The 18,261-nt window shown below is 46.2% G+C and overlaps 1 protein-coding gene across 1 annotated transcript in view; it reads right to left on the bottom strand.

Moving 5' to 3' along the window:
* The window catches only part of PDE4DIP (phosphodiesterase 4D interacting protein), a 222,056-nt gene that overhangs the window by 194,351 nt on the left and 9,444 nt on the right, over nucleotides 1-18,261 (bottom strand). Inside the window, exons 2-3 of the mRNA XM_083156692.1 lie at nucleotides 9,899-10,065; nucleotides 4,106-4,265 (exon numbers count right to left, since the gene is read on the bottom strand). Of these exons, the coding sequence (XP_083012818.1) occupies nucleotides 4,106-4,265; nucleotides 9,899-10,065 (327 nt within the window). The remainder of the gene's footprint in view (nucleotides 1-4,105; nucleotides 4,266-9,898; nucleotides 10,066-18,261) is intronic.

Here is an 18,261-nt window from a genome sequence, read left to right on the forward strand (position 1 = left end):
GACAATACCGGGGATAGAGAAAAATCAAGCATATTGGATTTCACCCAGAAATGATCAGGATGGACAAGATAGGGATTTTAGAGGAGGTAAAAAATGAATAAGTCAGATTACAATATAAAGAGACATATCAGAGGGAGGAAGATTCAGGGGAAATGTGAGGAATAATTACTTCACAGAAAGAGTAGTAGATAAGTGGAATAGCCTACCATCAGAGGTGGTAGAGGCAAATACAGTAGTACATTTTAAACATGCTTGGGATAAGCATATTGATATCCTTACAAAAAAAGGTTCAAATATGGTTTGAGGTAACATGTTTAAAAAAGGGGCAGACTAGATGGGCCAAGTGGTCTGCCATCAAATTCTGTTTTTATGTTTCTATCAGTTCCTGTGAAACTATAGAGCAGGAGCTGTCAAACAAGATGAGAATTTTCAATATGCTGTATTTTGCAGATTTCGTAAGAATCACCCAGTGGTGACACAAGAGGGGTCTAGGAAGTGCTGGCCGCTCCTGGTTATCACACAACCATTTGCTCAGTGGCAGGAGACAGGTGCTGCACTCTAACATTATGTACAGCACCAGGATCCTGTCACTGCTTAGAAGCCAGCACTGCAGCAACAGCAACCTCCCAGACCCCTGGGTCAACGAGAAACAGGGGTTTGGGCATGAAGCCATTGAGGAAATAGCTAAATGTAAGACAAAGGGCATCCTCCTGATAAAAAGGGAAAGACAGGTCTGATAATAGTGACCTGCGTCATCCAGCATTATGATCAATCTGCAACTTTATGCCCATTTCTTTGCTACACAAATACTAAATGCATTGTAACTGAGGTGGTTATTTAGACCCCATGACAGCAGTGAAAACCTTCCCTGTGCAAAGCTACAAATGGCTTGTGAACAGGGCCGTCTTAACAGCACTGTAGGCCCCGGTTAAAGCAATTCGCTGGCTGGGGCCCCTACCAGGGCTGAAACTAGGATTTTTGTCACTCGGGCAAGGCAGCAATTTGGGGCCCCTCCTGCAGTCAGTGGCGTAACTATAAATTTTGCTCCCCCCTGCCAAAAAATTTGTGGCGCCCCCCACGCATAACGGAGAAGCTGAAGCAGGATAGAGGAAGAGAGACCAGAATACACTGCTGCTTCCCTTGGTACAGACGCATCCCAGGCCGCCCTAGCACGTCCATCCGCCCGCCCATCCTGTACTAAGTAGCCAATAGCCGGCTCTGTGTACAGTCAATTGAATCAGTGGAGGGATTTTTCATCTCTGCCATGGCCGCACCCGCGCTGCGGCTGACTAGCCTCCGGAGCTCAACCAGTGGGCAGCGGCAGGCAACAGCATATCAGTGTGTTGAGCGGGTGACGGCGCCCACACAGACTTCACTGTGGCTTGCTCCCCCAAGCGGCAGCTGGGGCTGCCTTACAGTAGTTATGCCACTGCCTGCAGTCCTGCACCATCTCTCAACTTGCTTCCATGTAATGAATGGCTGTCACAACTCTGATTGGTGCATTCACTGTCTGGCTGCAGGCTGGGAAGCAGGAAGAGAATGCCGACTGACTGCCTTGCAAGAATCTCAGAAGACAAATTCTCACAGCCCAATTTGCCCATTAAGCCCATACGCTAAGATGGCCCTGCTTTTAAAAATCATGCCAGTTGGCGATTGGCTGCAAATCCATTTGCAGCTCACGCACCATCTAATGATTTTCCCAGTGTGTGCGCAGTCTGTGCGTAACCAAGGACCTACTCAGCCAGTGCGATAGAAACAAGTGATCGAGGGGGGCGTGGCTTGGACGAGCTAGGTGCAGGCAGCATTTTCTTAAAGCTCCTGAATTCCATCCTGTATAACATCCTTATTTGCCCTAACTGATGGCTCTGAAACCAGTATTGACGAGAGACTACCTACCTTTCCGCCTGGTGCCCCTGCTAGAACATTTACGTGGTCTCTGTCTGCAGTTTCAGGTGACACGTCTGCTGCGGCCTATCAATACTCCGGCTCCCGGACACTTCGTCGCTTGCGGTCAGCGGCCCTACACGGAACGCAACACACTGCTCCCAGGTGGTGTAGTGGACTGGGGGGACTTGCGCTGGTGTCCTCTCCGGAGTTTTTTTGGGTGGGGAAATCGGCTAGCGATCTTCACTGAGACTTGCTGCCGCTGTCCGCACGGAGAGAGCTGGCTCACGGGACCATCGGGTGGCGCAGAGGTAAGGGGACTGCTATAATCACTGCTGCTGCCGACTGCTACATGCTTACTTGGCAAGCAGACGCTAGTTCTCCTGTTTAGAAACTTACTTCCTGGGATTGCACTACCAGTCTACTTTTCTACTATTGACTCTGTGACACTACTGATTTGGACAAACATGGACTCCTCTTTACAACAGATCCTGCGTGAGATCCATGACTCATCTGCTAGATTATGCAGGCAATTGGATGATTTGCGGGGAGGTGGTTCATCCTTCCTATGCCCCCTTGAAAATCGTGATATAGTTGCTGTGGGAGATATCCCTACATGCACAAAACCTCAGGCAGCTCCTGCTACACTCCTGAATTATACAAACCTGCATGAAGCCTTGGAGGGAGACCCACCCAGACCCACCCTTTCTTTTCAACTCCAGAGGATGCTATACAACAAATGCGCGGGAGGCCTATATGTCTAAAGTTCCTTTGGTTTATCCTGATACGGGTCTGATTTCTTCAATGGACTCATACTTTCTTGCTGACCTGCACAAATTTATGGATGTTTGGTATACTACCCCTGTAGGCATCAATGACGTTACAGTTTGTCTCCAGTTACCTGCTATGTTACTGAAGACTATGTTTGCCTCCTATATTTGCCATTACATGCTCTCTGGATATCACTCCAGTCTTCAACGTGGGGCTACTCCAACCTACAGGAATTTTGCTCCATAATGGGTCTGAGAACTGGCCAGACTAGCGCTATATTCACGTCAAAATGCTGTTTCTGCTCATATAAGTTTTACCACCTTTACTCTTCATTTTGCTTGTTCACAAATCCTGTTTTGGGTTATAGAATGGATCTATGTTGAATACACCACTGTGCTCTATTAATATGGAAATCATATTTTCTTCTCCTCTGCTGAGTTCAATGAAACTGACCGTCTTATCAATATGTGTGGTTGGGGTAGGCTGGTCCTAACCTAGCTCAAATATCCTGTTATCTTATTTTTTGGCCCCTGCTATTATCCAGTCAATCTCCTTTATGGAGGGGGGGGGGGGGGGGGGGGTGGTGGTGGGGGGGCTGGTTTAGACAGTCAGCATAGTCAGTGGGGGGGGGGGTACTGTTAAGGGATCCAGGTACACCTAGTTGGGGATGGGTTGTACAGGGTGGGGGGTTATAGGGGAGGTTTGTTTTGGGCCTTTGGTTGGGTTTTCTTAATTTCTATTTCCTACACCTCTTGTTTGGCCAGACACCTAATCTTGAAATGGTAACATGTCCCAATATAGTGCATTCTTCTTTCACTGGAAATTATGCTATTACATCTGACTCCCCTACCCGCAGCGTTGAAATTTTGCTATATCTCTGTGATATTTCACTGTGAATCTGTGTGTGTCATATACTCGTCATTTTCTGGAACCCAAATGGCGCCTTTGGGCAATAGAAATTTGTATATCCTGCTATGTAACTACTTTCTTTGTTATGTCCACACAGAATACCCTCGATATGCTGTTATTTCTGCACACTATTTTCTTATTAATGTTATCCTGCCTATATCCTGCTGTATAAGTACCTGTGAATTTGTTTCAATGTACGTGGAACTTGTTGTCTGTGCCTATTATATTCTACTTCTGTTTTGGGAATTTTGTTTATGTACCTTAAAATCACAATAAAAATTACTGAATTTAAAAAAAGAAACAAGTGATCGAGCCCGGAGCTGACGTCATGCACCAGGCCTGAAAATGCCTGGGCATGTCTGCGTTTTTCCTGACACACTCAAAAATTGGGCAGTTACGCCTCTTATATAAGTTTTTAATTTGTGAACACATTGGAACATTTTTCAGTTTATCCTCTATGGAATGCACTGTTCACTTTTCAATGTAGTCCCCATCCCTTTCCACGCATGTGCACCAACGCTTGACTTGATTGTATTCTTACCTTAATTTCATCATCCTTTTCCTCTAATGCAGTTTTCAGGTTATGTATAACATTTTCAAGGTCTTTCATATGATGGTTAATGAGACTATGGTTTTTATCTGTTAATTGACTTATAACAGTATCCTTATTGTCAAGTATCTGAGTCATCTGCTGGATCATCCTGCAAGCACATAATATGCAGTTTCTTTAAATAAGAGATACTGTAGTACTTTAGTAGCCAATAAAACGAGAATTAAGACAAAGAGTTCTATATAATAGAATGTCAAAAACAATAAGCAAAATAATCAGCATGCTGTTTCTAATTTAGAATTAATTTAATCTGTAATTACATCTTTATTCAGCACTCTTCTTGAGATAAACAGCCATACTCATCATCAGAATTGACTGGCCCACAGGGGTGCAGGGGAGGTACTAAGAGCCAGATGTACTAAGCTTGAAAAGTGATCAAATGGATAGTGATAAACCACCAGCCAATCAGCGCATATTTGACATGTCACAAGCTGTGTTTGGAAAAATTACAGGTAGGAGCTGATTGGCTTGTGCATTATCACTCTCCATTTTATCACTTTTCAAGCATAGTACATCTGGCCCTTAGGGTTAGGAGGGTGGGCCCAACTCCTCTTCTAAGAATAAGGTTCTAGACTTTTTAACTTGCATTAAATATTATACATATAATGCATAGGAGGGATACATAAGATATCCTGTTGTTTAGGATGCTGGCGGTCAAAACATTTTAGAAGTCTTTCCCAATAAGCAAAAAGCTTCTTCTATGTGGATTAGTAGCGTGCTCATGAGTAAGATGATAATCCTGCATGGTCAATTTGATGTATTGCTGTTTAGATGCTGAAAACGGCACCCGACTTAAGCCGATCTCGCACCCTTCACTGGGCTGAATTCACCTAAAATTACTTGCACCCCTATGGAGGTGTGAGCACTTTTAATCGAATTCAGGCGGTGTTTACCTGCTCACTAGGCAGTGAATATATGCAGCCTAGTGAGCAGGTCTGAATCGGGCCCTTCTTAGTAAGACCATACACATTCTTTTTCATACCAATGAATGCTGCTATAGAGGAATACCTACTACAACCACTAAGACTGAATTGCTCAGACTCAGATTTTTCAGATGAAGATAAAGCACCAACCAATCAGCTCACAAATTGTGGGGCCCGGGACTGAAAAAATAGGCAGGGCCCCCCTTGTCGAACCCCGGCGTGCCTGGTGATACCTCTGGTGCCAAGGGAAATTATAACAAATTATACTTGAGAGACTCCAGTCCTGGGCCTCCCTTTCTGTCTGGGCCTGGGATTGGAGTCCCCATAGTCCCGTCCCATCCCGTCCCGTCCTGTCCCTTCCCCCCCTATGGCTGCCCTGCCCCATTCACTGTTGAGGCCATGCCAACCTGTCACTGTTGAGGGCGTGACCAGCGCTTTTTGAGCTGCTGTCCATGTCCTGTCCCCTGTCTCTTGCAGGAAGCACTGACAGCGGGACTCCAAATCCTCCCTTCACCGCAAATCAAGACGGTTGGGAGGTATGCAAACATACAAGCAACACCACCCAAAGAGTTGCATCCCTAGGCACATGAAAAGGTGATCAGAGAGGGGGAAGGGGGTACTAATTACCCTGGCCCAAATCTGATGTAGGGGCCGAGTGGGGCCCCCATTACCTGGAAGCAACAGCTGCATCAGCTCTTCTCAGTCCAGCACATGCTGCTGTGTTTGGTGCTGCAGTGTGGCAAAGGGAGGTGCTTAAAATAAAATTTGTATGTATTTTATTGTAAGAGTGCATGGTCACACCACCAGCAATTATCCTACACCCCTGAAAGTACCTGGGCCCAGCCCGGCTCCCTACTACCCTGGGCATGTGCCTAATGGGTAATTCACCACTGATAACTCATAATAACTAAATATGTAAATACACAATGGCCAGTATTCAATGGCCGGGGGTCGTGGGCGGCAGCGAATCCTGTGTAGGATTCGCTGCCCTTTCGCCTTGGATTCTCCCTGCTGGGAGATTCGCCGGCAGCCGCCCATCCCCTGTATTCAACGCGTCAGGGGCTCTCAGCCCCTGTCTGGCTCTCAGCCCCTGTCTGGCTCTCAGCCTGTCTGGCTCTCAGCCACGCGTCAGGGGCTCTCAGCCCCGGGCAGCCTCTCTCCCTACTGAAAGCCCCCCCCTAGGACTATTGCAGGGGAGTCCCCGGCTGCCCGGTTTTTTACTGCCAGCAGCAGTAGCAGACCTCTGGCTCCAACAGCCCCAGCGCTGACATCTGCTATCACCGCGCTGGGGCTGCCAGAGCCAGAGGTCTGCTACTGCTGGAGCCGTCCCTGTCAGCTAATGTCCCCCGCATATCTCTCCCCCCCCCCCATCCCCTCACCTCCCTCCCCTCACCTCACCCCCAGCAAAGCAGCACACGTGTCCCACCTGTGGGGTGTTCGGACACTAGTGGGGGTGAAAAAGGGCTTGCAGGGTGCTGCTGGGGTCGGAGCCGCTGCACTCACTGGTCCCGATCGTGCCTATGTAATGATCGGGACCAGTGTGCAGTGAATATATGAATATTAATGAGCGGCTCCGGCTCCCAGCCCCCTGCTGGCGAATGTGTAAAAAAAATTAAAAAAAATATTGTTTAAAAAAAAAATATTGTTTCAAAATATATTCATGTGCTGCAAGTATATGAATAAAAATAGCATGCCCTTTCATAGAAAAAAAAATCTGATTTTTTAACACCCCAAAAAAAAATTTAAAACGCTTTAATTTAAAAGATCACATTACAGTTCACCTAAAAAAGATGACGAATGCTAAACGGAGAATCATGGCGAAAATCAATGGAGAAAGCAGTTCTCCATTTGAGCATTGAATACACTGGCCAGTATTCAATGCCTCAGATTCGGCATTTTTTTCAGTGAATCTGGCAATTCCCTGGTTGAATGGCGAATTTTCTGTTAGAAAAAACAATTCGCCATATTCTATGGAGGCAATTCGCCATAAATGAACCACGAATGTCTGCCGATTCGCCGAAAATGATTCTCCACAATTCGCCTGTGATTTTCAATGGGGTTTTCAGTGGAATTCCTCCGACAGATAGGGGTATTCAATGCTCTGGCGAGCGCAAGGTAGCGAATCCTGTTTTGGATTCGCTGTGCGCTCGCCAGGAAATATCGCTGCTCTTTAATTCGTGAGCCTCCCCCAGCCCACACTATTCAATGCGTCAGGGGCTCGCTGCCCCTGACTTCGAATACAGGCGAATGCTAGTGGGGAATGATGGTGGCGATTTCCCCCCCCCACCCCACCCCCCCAGCGCGCACAGCCCGCAGCAGCAGTCCTCCAGCTCCGGCAGCCCCAGCGCTGACATCACCGTGCTGTGGCTGCCGGAGCTAAAAGTCCTGCTGCTGCGTCCCTGTTCTGTGGGGGCTCCCTGCATATGAGTGAGGGGGGCAAGCGGCAGGCGGCAGGCGAATATGGCATGGCGGAGGGAGCCCGCGCACAGCTCCCCCGCCTCTGGCCAGCCAATCAGCTGCAGTGGCGAATCCCCGTGTCCGTCCCCCCCCACACAGCCCGCACAGCCCGCAGCAGCAGTCCTCCGGCTCCGGCAGCCCCAGCGCTGACATCACCGTGCTGTGGCTGCCGGAGGCAAAGGTCTGCTGCTGCTGCGTCCCTGCGACATCAGTGAGCCCCCCCCCCCCCCGCTAATCTCAATCAGCAGGGGAAAGTAGCATTGCGGAGGGGGCAGGCGAATGTGCAATGGCGGAGGGGGCGGGCGAATCTTGAATGGCGGAGGGGGCGGGCGCATGTGGCATGGCGGAGGGAGAGCACTACAGAACAGCTCCCCCGCCTCTGCTCAATGAAAGCAGCAGTGGCTGCTATCTGCAAAAGATTCGGGCTGCTGCTGCTGCTGGTCCTTGTCCCCCGCATATCTCTCCCCCCTCCCGTCCTGTCCCCTCACCTCCCTCCCCTCACCTCACCCCCAGGGCTGCAGGGTGCTGCTGGGGTCGGAGCCGCCGCACTCACTGGTCCCGATCATCGGGATCAGTGTGCAGTGAATATATGAATATTAATGAGCGGCTCCGGCTCCCGGCCCCCTGCTGGCGAATGTGTAAAAAAAAAAAAAATATTGTTTAAAAAAAAAAAATATATATTAAAAATATATTCATGTGCTGCACGTATATGAATAAAAATAGCATGCCCCTTCATAGGAAAAATATTCTGATTTTTGAACACAAAAAAAAAAAATTAAAAACGCTTTAATTTAAAAGATCACATTACAGTTCACCTAAAAAAGCTGCCGAATGCTAAACGGAGAATCATGGCGAAAATCAGTGGAGAAAGCAGTTCTCCATTTGAGCATTGAATACACTGTCGGCGAATTCCACTAAAAACCCCATTGAAAATCAGAGGCGAATTGTGGAGAATAATTTACGGCGAATCGGCAGACATTCGCTGTTCATTTGTGGCGAATTGCCTCCATTGAATAGGGAGAATTGTTTTTTCTAACAGAAAATTCGCCGTAAACCCAGCGAATTGCCAGATTCACTGAAAAAAACCAGCGAATCTGAGGCATTGAATACTGGCCAGTGTATTCAATGCTCAATTCAAATGCTGCATTCTCCATTGAAATTCGCCATGAGTCTCCGTTTAGCATTCGTCATCTTTTTTAGGTGAACTGTAATGTGTTCTTTTAAATTAAAGCGTTTTTATTTATTTTTTTGGTGTTAAAAAATCAGAATATTTTTTTTATGAAAGGGCATGCTATTTTTATTCATATACTTGCAGCACATGAATATATTTTCAATTTTTTTTTTTTAAACAATATTTTTTTTTTTTTTTTTTACACATTCGCCAGCAGGGGTCCGGGAGCCGGAGCCGGAGCCGCTCATTAATATTCATATATTCACTGCACACTGGTCCCGATCATTACATAGGCACGATCGGGACCAGTGAGTGCAGCGGCTCCGACCCCAGCAGCACCCTGCCCTTCTGCTGGGGGTGAGGTGAGGGGAGGGAGGAGAGGGGACGGGAGGGGGGAGAGATATGCGGCTCCAGCAGTAGCAGACCTCTTGATGTCAGCGCTGGGGCTGCCGGAGGACTGCTGCTGCAGGCTGTGCGGGGGGGGGAGGAAAGGGGGATTCGCCTCAGGGATTCGTCCGCCTGCCGCCTGCCCCCCTCACTCATGCCGGGAGCCCCCACAGGGACGCAGCAGCAGCAGGCCTTTAGCTCCGGCAGCCACAGCACGGTGATGTCAGCGCTGGGGCTGCCGGAGCTGGAGGACTGCTGCTGCGGGCTGTGCGCGCTGGGGGGGGTGGGGGGGGGGAATCGCCACTACCATTCCCCACTACCATTCGCCTGTATTCGAAGTCAGGGGCAGCGAGCCCCTGACGCATTGAATAGTGTGGGCTGGGGGAGCCACACGAATTCAAGATCAGCGATATTTGCTGGCGAGCGCACAGCGAATCCAAAACAGGATTCGCTACCTTGCGCTCGCCAGAGCATTGAATACCTGTCACTGTCGGGGAATTCCACTAAAAACCCCATTGAAAATCACAGGCGAATTGTGGAGAATCATTTACGGCGAATCGGCAGACATTCGCTGTTCATTTGTGGCGAATTGCCTCCATTGAATATGGCAAATTGTTTTTTCTAACAGAAAATTCGCCGTTAACCCAGCGAATTGCCAGATTCACTGAAAAAAAAATGGCGAATCTGAGGCATTGAATACTGGCCAATATGTTAATGTATAAAAACCTGGCATACATTTTTAATATTTAATCTCATATCACTAAATAATGCTAGTTTAAGAGTTACCTGTCCTTTTCAGCTAATGCAGTACAATAATTCTTCTGCAGTAGTCTTGCCTCAGTCATATCAACAGTAAATTCATCAATTGTTTTTTTCAGCTGTAGGCAATTTTCTTTTTCTGCTTCAGCCAAAGCAGACACATGACCTTTTTCATTCCTAGTGAGTCTGACCTCCTGCAATTGTAAACAAGGATTAATACATTAACATGTATTAAAGGTAGTACTTCATATGAGACAGTAAATGAAGTATGGATCAGAAGACATAGCAAGGTTTACATTCCAACACAGATATTGGGGGAAATTTACCAAAATGGATTCGTAAAAAATAGGTGTATTCGTAGGCAGAAATACACCTATTTTTTACACATTTGTATTTTCGGGATTTACAATCCCGAAAATACAACAATTCGTATTCCTAAAGATGGAACATTCGTATTTGTATTTACAAATACGAATGTCTACACCATCGATAGAATACGACAGAAATCACCATTCAACAGAATGGTGGTTCCTGATTTACTAAGCAGCCGTATTGATAATACGGCTGCTAAGTGGTGTAAAACACCCACACAAATACGACAGGAAAATACACCTTGCTTTCCCTGTCGTATTTGGCTTTAGCCTGCACGGATCAGTCAGATTCGTGCACTTCAGTGTAAAAAAATAGAAAAAAAAATAGAAAAAAAACAGCGTGGGGTCCCCCCCCACAGCTGTAACCAGCACCAGGCTGAAGGAGCCGGGGCCGGTAATTAAAAATCAGGGAACCCGACAAATAGGGGTTCCCCGATTTTTAACAACCAGCCCTAGGCTCCAGGTTCGGGGCTGGTTCCCAAAATACGGGGGACAAAATGACTAGGGGTCCCCCTTATTTTAAGAACCAGCCCCAGGCCAAACCAGCCAGCAGGGTAATGCCACAGCCGGGGGGAGACTTTTTATACAAGTCCCCCCGGCCAAAGCATTAACCCCCTGATCAGTCAGCCTGGCCAGGGGCCCTGGGGGAGTGGGGACCCCCCCAATAAAGGGGTCCCCCCCTCCAGGACTTACCTGACCAGGCTGAAGCCTGGTGCTGTCCTTGATGCCCCTGGGCGGTGGGCATCGAGCTGATAGTCGTGTAAAAAATAGAATAATCTATTGTCTAATACTGGGGCACTATGAGTCCCAGCAAGCCTCCCCCGCAAGCTGGGACTTGGAGAGCCACAAGTCCCAGCCTGCGGGGCATTAAAGGGCCCGCTGGGTCTTGTAGTTCCACAGTATTAAAAATAGTAAAATAAAACACACTGACACACACTTAAAACTTTAATACATACAAAGCCCTTACATACTGATACTTACCTATCTTCTTCCCGTAGGTAGCCCTGGTCCTGATGTCCTGTGTCGTCTTCTGGTCCATGTCGACGTCGCTGTCCATGTCGGCGATGGCGTCGGCGTCCGGAGTCCGACGAAATCCATGTGGGAACCTATGGAAGGAAACCATACTCACCTGTCCCAGGGCGACGTAGTCCAGGTAAGGGTCTGACTGGTCAGGGGGTTAATGCTTTGGCTGGGGGGACTTGTATAAAAAGTCTCCCCCAGGCTGTGGCATTACCCTGCTGACTGGTTTGGCCTGGGGCTGGTTCTTAAAATACGGGGGACCACTAGTCATTTTGTCCCCCGTATTTTGGGAACCAGCCCCGGACCTGGAGCCTGGGGCTGGTTGTTAAAAATCGGGGAACCCATATTTGTCGGGTTCCCTGATTTTTAATTACCGGCCCTGGCTCCTTCAGCCTGGTGCTGGTTACAGCTGTGGGGGGGACCCCACGCTGGTTTTTTTTATTTTTTTATTTAATTTTTCTATTTTTTTTACACCTTGCAGCCTACACGGATCTGACTGATCTGTGCAGACTGCCTGTACGAATTCGTATTAGCGGCCGCATATATGGCCAGCTAATACGAATTCCTACGACATCGGTGGGTTACAAAGCAGTCGTATATGACTGCTTTGTGCATTCCCCTCCGGAACACGACTTTGCGTACGACTGAAACAGTTGTATGCAGTCGTAGGGGAAATACCAATACGAAAAACTAGATTTTTCATATTGGTAAATTTCCCCCATTATTACTAAGTGTACTTGAACACAGTTATTGTGTAGACTTCCAATAAGATGGCCAATGTCACTTGTGGATATGTTTTGTTTCCGTTAAGATAGATAGATAGATAGTTAGAGGCCATTCCCATTAGCACCTTCTAGAAGATACAAGATAGAAACTGATTGGTTGCTATGGGCAACATCCCATCTTCAATAACTATCTTAGTAAATTTACCCATTAGTTCCTACTAGAGAACACCAGCCTTGAGACCATGCACAAAACGCAGTTGGGCAGGGTAACAGGCACTTGGATGAGTAGCATTATGTGGGTACTTTTTGAATGTTTTTATTTCTATATGTGACAATATTCAAGAGAGAAAAAAGATATGTCCTTGAGATGGTGCACCAAAGAAGCCCTGAGGAAGCCAATCTGCGAAGCGTGTGCCGGCTAGCGGTGCGCAGGCAGATTGTTGCACTTTATTATTTTTCATATATGCATTTTGATTGTGTGTCCTTTACAGCAGCGATGTCTCACCAGTCCTTTTAAGGACTGAGACCTATCTGCAACTGTGCTCCTCACTCTACCCTGCGTGCATTTCTAACATTGCACACAGAGGGAGCACTACCATCTGATCCTCTCACAGGGCGGCCATTCCTACCTGCTACAAGGCAGTGGAACACCCTAATTGAGTGCAGAGTGATCACGAGATAATTCCTGTATAATCCATGCTTCATCTTGAGAGACATAACAGGCATCCCTGCCCTATGTCCCAAGACTAATATAAACGCCATAATCTCATTGAGTTGCAGAACAAGGGACACGCGGAGTTATAAGAGGTTATTTAACCCACTCCTCCCTGGCACCCCCTATAAGTCTAGCAGTAACGTGTGGGCTCTGCAGACCCACATTTCTGCTTAGAATCGGGGTAGCCTCAAAACTGATTACAAGTGACACACCCAAACACGTCTAACATACAACATAATTACTGTTAGCAACATCTGCCTGCCACCTTGGTTTTAAATGTGTGAACCCCACCTATGTATGTCAGTATTGTGTTTTTAATATATTTTCGCAGTCTTTTATAAGATACCTAATAAAAGTTAAATTTTATTATTTTCTTTGGTGCACCATCTCAAGGACATATCTTTTTTCTCTCTTGAATATTGTCTCTAATCCATGTCCGAAGGTAGCACACCCCTGTCTTGAGAATATCCATATTTAAGCATTATAGATCAAGGGGTCCTCTAATGATATCTAGTAGTCTTGTGCGATTGACCTAAACCAAAAAACCCCCCTATTTCTATATGTGGCCTGTGTATCCCTCTGTGCTTTTTTTTTTTACTTCCTCCAATACTATTATAAATACTGTATTTGGTTGTTGATAGTATTGTGCTTTTGTAATTGCTTACATTTATGGTATATATTGAGTTTGTAGACTCTATGGGTGAGATTTAATAGGATGAGAGATTCAGAAAGTGAGAGATTTGGGAAGAAATCTCCAGTTTTTTAAAAGCGGCAATCATTTACACAGCAAAATCAAACTGGTTTTGCTGTGTAAATGATTGCCGCTTTTAAAAAACTGGAGATTTCTTCCCAAATCTCTCACTTTCTAAATCTCTCATCCTATTAAATCTCACCCATTGTTTGTTATGCCACAATGTCATCTTATGTTATTTCAATATCCATATTGATGCTCTGACATAACCGCTCTGTCTGTAAACTTTTTATCTCTCTCAATGGACCTCCGCACCCTCCGAAATGAGGGAGCATTCCCGTGATCCTGTCTAAAAAACACACATATTATCCCCCTTGATAAATCTACATTAATGATAAATTGGTCTATGTACTAAGCTTTGAAAGAAATAAAGTGGACAGAGAAAAAGTACACTACCAGCCAATCAGCTCCTATCTGCCATGTTTGAAAAATTATAGTTACAGTAAGAGCCAATTAGCTAGTATACCTGTTTATTTTATCCTTCTCCAATGCTTATTACACAGACCCCTGTGAGATATGCAAGGCTGTACAGTAACATATGCAGTATTGCCATTATTACTATATCTATAGTACAGTTAAGTGGTTTATCAATGGTTTCTATGCTATACTGTACATAGAAAGTAATTAAGTATTCTATTCACTGATAGTCTCATAAATGGGTAAAGGTGCTCATACATCAGCATCACAATTAAATGTTTTTCAGATCCTGATTTTATTCCCCCAGATAAATTGTTTCTCCAATCTATCTTAATTGCCCACACATTACAGATTTGATTTTGACAGATTTTTACCACCGTAAGATATAAATCTTGAACATGCCCAAACATCTCCTCAATCAATTGTCCTTTTCCTAGTCACATGGAAAATATTTAAATGAAGGGAGGTACTACTATTTCTTACCACCCCTATTCTACAACTACAAAGAACCCCTTTGTAATTAACTATAAATTAGAAATAAAATGTATGGGGGTCCACCTCCAATAACCAGCCCTGGGCTCTTGGAACTGGCACTGGCTCTGGTTCTAAAACTACTGGGGGGGGGGGGGTGGTAGTGGACCCCCATATTTTTAGAACCAGCATTGGGCTCCACTTGCAGGGTGGGTATCCCATAGTCAGGGGATACACTTAACGGGTGCTGTGGCAAAAGCATTAATCTAACCTAACTAGTCAGCCCAGACTGGGGGCCCCAAATAAAGGGGATCCTCTTCTCCAGGGTGCCCCAGACCTGGGTTGAATCCAGGGGCAATCTGCCATACTCTGGGTGGTTGGCAGGGCCGGAATTGCCACTAGGCCTGTGAAGCATGGGCCTAGGGGTGGCACATATTACAGGCGCAAGGCAGTTTTAATCTGCCACCATGAGGAGGCAAGTGTGCTGGCTGCCGGGCCATAGCAGTCCAAGAAGCTCCTAGAGGCACTACTAGGCATGTCCTTCACAGCTCCCCCCACTGCTGTCACTCTCAAGTCCCCGCGGTCCATGCCGCCATCACTCCTAAGTTCCACCTCTCTCACCCACTATCACTCCAGAGTCCCTTCTTTACCCCATACCGGCGGGGACGGCAGCAGAAGCGTAAGGGTACATACGGCCGCTGGTGATGCTCTTCCCTTTGGCAGAAGCAGCGCAGAGCATTACCACAAAACCAGCCGTCATCTACCCACCACCAGCAGCACCATGGACCCGGCGCCAACAGTGGAAAATGTGTCGGAAGGTCACTGATCTGAACCTCTGTGTCCTCCCTCTCTCTGGGTACTAGGTGTGCCCAAAAGTATTGTGCCTAGAGGCACCCTGACCCCTAAATCTGTCCATGGTGGTAGGTGCAGTTTGAGCATTTTACAATCATAATGTAATTCACAGTGGAATTACAGGTCCCAGCAAGCCTGCCCCGCATGCTGATACTTGTAGAACCACAAGTACAAGCATGTAGGGCATTAAGGGCCTGCTGATACCTATAGTCACCCTGTAAAAACAATATTAAGATACCCCACAACAACGTTTGTTTTAATAAATTATTTCTCCAAACCTGCCTCATGGGGTGTGTGAGTGTGTGTGTGTGTGTGTGGTGGGGGTGGCATCCTTCAAGCGCTTTTGCATGACTTCTGCCTCCCCATGGCTTCCTCTGGCACCTTCATCTGTTATCTTCACTTGGGGTTGGTGGCCTTTGAGCACTTTTGCATTGGCCACCGCCCACCCGGGACTTCAGAGTCTCCTTGAGCTTTTCTCAACTCCTCCTCCATCGGACTGCCTGCCCCCTTTGTAACTTTGGTTAATATAGGCACCCTAATGGGGCGAGGTGATGATGTGTCGAGCCACCATTGGCTCAGTGCAGCCATTTTAAAATTAAAAAAAAAATCACCAAACTGTCAATTACAGTATAAGTTTCCCAGGCTGCTTTTCCATCCCAATCCACTCCTGTATCAGAGTATGCCAAACTGACCCATATTTTTTTTAAAGGCACAATCCCTCAAAATTAGATCTAAGCCCTCACATGAGTCTGTCCTGCATTCTATTTCTGTATTCAGACTGGAACAGACACAAACTGATCAGTAAAATACATTCAGAGAACACCAATGTGTGCTTTACTGTTAGGAAAGGGGTCATAAGAACTAATTTATGCAAATAATTATTTTGGTAACCTAGTACCCTCTTTTTCTGATATTAAGTTTACCCCTTGTAAGGATCAGTATTGCATGCAGACACTCATGAATGCCCACTGTTGTATCATCTGCTAAGAGAGTCATGTTAAAATTCCAGAGCACAAATAGATTTTCAGCCTGTGGAATTCAAAAAAACTGACACGGAACCAAAAGTGGTGATAGGAACTTGCATAAATGCTTGTCTGCATGCAGTGCCAAAGGTTTTTGTTTTTAATATAATTAAGGAAAGAGTTCTGGAGAATATAACTAACCACAAAATAAATAACAAAATAGTGTAATTATAGTCTCTATGGGTAAACTACATTTATTTATTACTAAAAACAGATGAAGTCAGATGGAGTTTACTTTTCATGTTTTGCTTTATTATTTTGGTACTTGTTTCCTAGAACGGCGCCCAGATTTTCTACGTACGGCACCGTAGGGAAATGGCATCGCATGGGCCATTATAGCGGCATGCGATGCGATGTATTTTTTTTTCATTGTAAACCACTATATCGCTTCGCATTGTATCGCATGTCCCGCAAAATCGCCTGCGATCGCATGCGATTTTATAGGGTGTGCGATGCCATGACATTAGGTACACAATAATATGATTGTATGCCACAAAAATAGATTTAACTCACCCCCCCACTATCCACGCCACCTCAAAGTGTGGCGAGCGCAGCAAGCCCCGTGAGGGGAGGTGGAACGCGTCCTCCAACTTTTTCATTACCCCCATTGATATTATATAGTGTGGCGAGCGCAGCGAGCCACCGAGCCCCGCGATGGGACCCGGACTACTTTACATGTACTCCGCATCCCCTCATGGGGCTCGCTGCGCTCGCCACGCTTCGGGCTCGGTGGCTCGCTGCGCTTGCCACACTATATATATTCAACTCCACACCGACGTGGATAGTGGGGTAGTGAAAAAGTTTGAAATGTTTTTGCAAATATACACTAATGCAGGTATATAATTAATATTGGAAAAGAAGGGTGCAGGTGGTGCTTGCCCAATGGGAACTGGTGTATACACAAGCTGCTGGTCTCAGGAAGAGGGTGGGCCACCCTCTAATGATGCTTTACAATGAAATAAAGGGGGTTTCTGAGGCCTGTGCTCAGTGTATATGAGTGTATATAATGAGGTTTACCTGTAGCGTAGGTATGCAAACAATGAAAACGTGAAGTACAAATATGGAGGAATTATACTTAGCCCACAAGGTAATGGATCTGTCAACACGTATTTATTTGTGTAATGAGCTCAATATTGGTCACAGTGCCAAACGCCTATGAGTTCACTCTTAGGCGAAAATAATACAACAAATCAGTGATATGCACGCAAAAAAACAAAAGATAAAAAAAGGATATTGCTGCTATGTTGCAGTACTGCCAGAAGGTGGAGGGCTGAGGTTGCAGTGATGTACTAGGCAACTGTGGAGAGTCTGGTTAATGCAGAAGGGTTAACACAGGATGGTGGTGCTGGGGGCTGGTATCCCTGTATGCTCGACTCCCAGCCGGGAGGAGACTTTAGGTCCAGTGGTGGTGTGGATGCTTGATGCTGCTCCAGCACGTATCGACCCTAGGGGGTCTTCTTCAGGGAGAGTGTGTGTTACTGTCTGATGCTGCCTTCTTTAAAAGGATGCAGTGGTAGGAGGGTCAGTGTCTGCTGTGGCCATCTTTGTAGTGGACAAACTTTCCCTTTTCCCAGTGAGTCATTTATGTCAATTGCAGGTAATTATCCTGTAATGTCATTTTGTAAGAACTACATTTTTTGGTGCAAGTGCAGAGTAGATGCTGTCTCAGTGTGTGTTACACTTAGCGAAGTTGAGGCTGGGGTGGCCATATTTGTTGCGGGCAAATTTGCCCTTTTCCCAGCATGTAGTTTGTGTCAATAGCAGGTGCTTGTCCTGCAATATCGTTCCGTGTGAACTGGGTACAAAAATACTTTGATGCTGCCTCAGTGTGTTACACATAAAGGGGTGATGATAAAAAGTTAACTATACTGGAAGTGACAGTTTCAATAGTATAGGTTTAGAGTTAACTTTTAGTTTTTAAAGTTAATTTTTGTCTCTGCACTGTGTGTGAGGTGTTCTCAGTCTTCTGCTCAGTAATTGCTGATAGACCTAACTTCATTGTCAGCATTGAGCCCTCTTGGTATCATTGTTCTCAGTGTGAAAATC

The sequence above is a fragment of the Crinia signifera genome, chromosome 8 (assembly GCF_055691185.1).
Source record: "Crinia signifera chromosome 8, ASM5569118v1, whole genome shotgun sequence".
NCBI classification, from domain to species: Eukaryota; Metazoa; Chordata; class Amphibia; order Anura; family Myobatrachidae; genus Crinia; species Crinia signifera.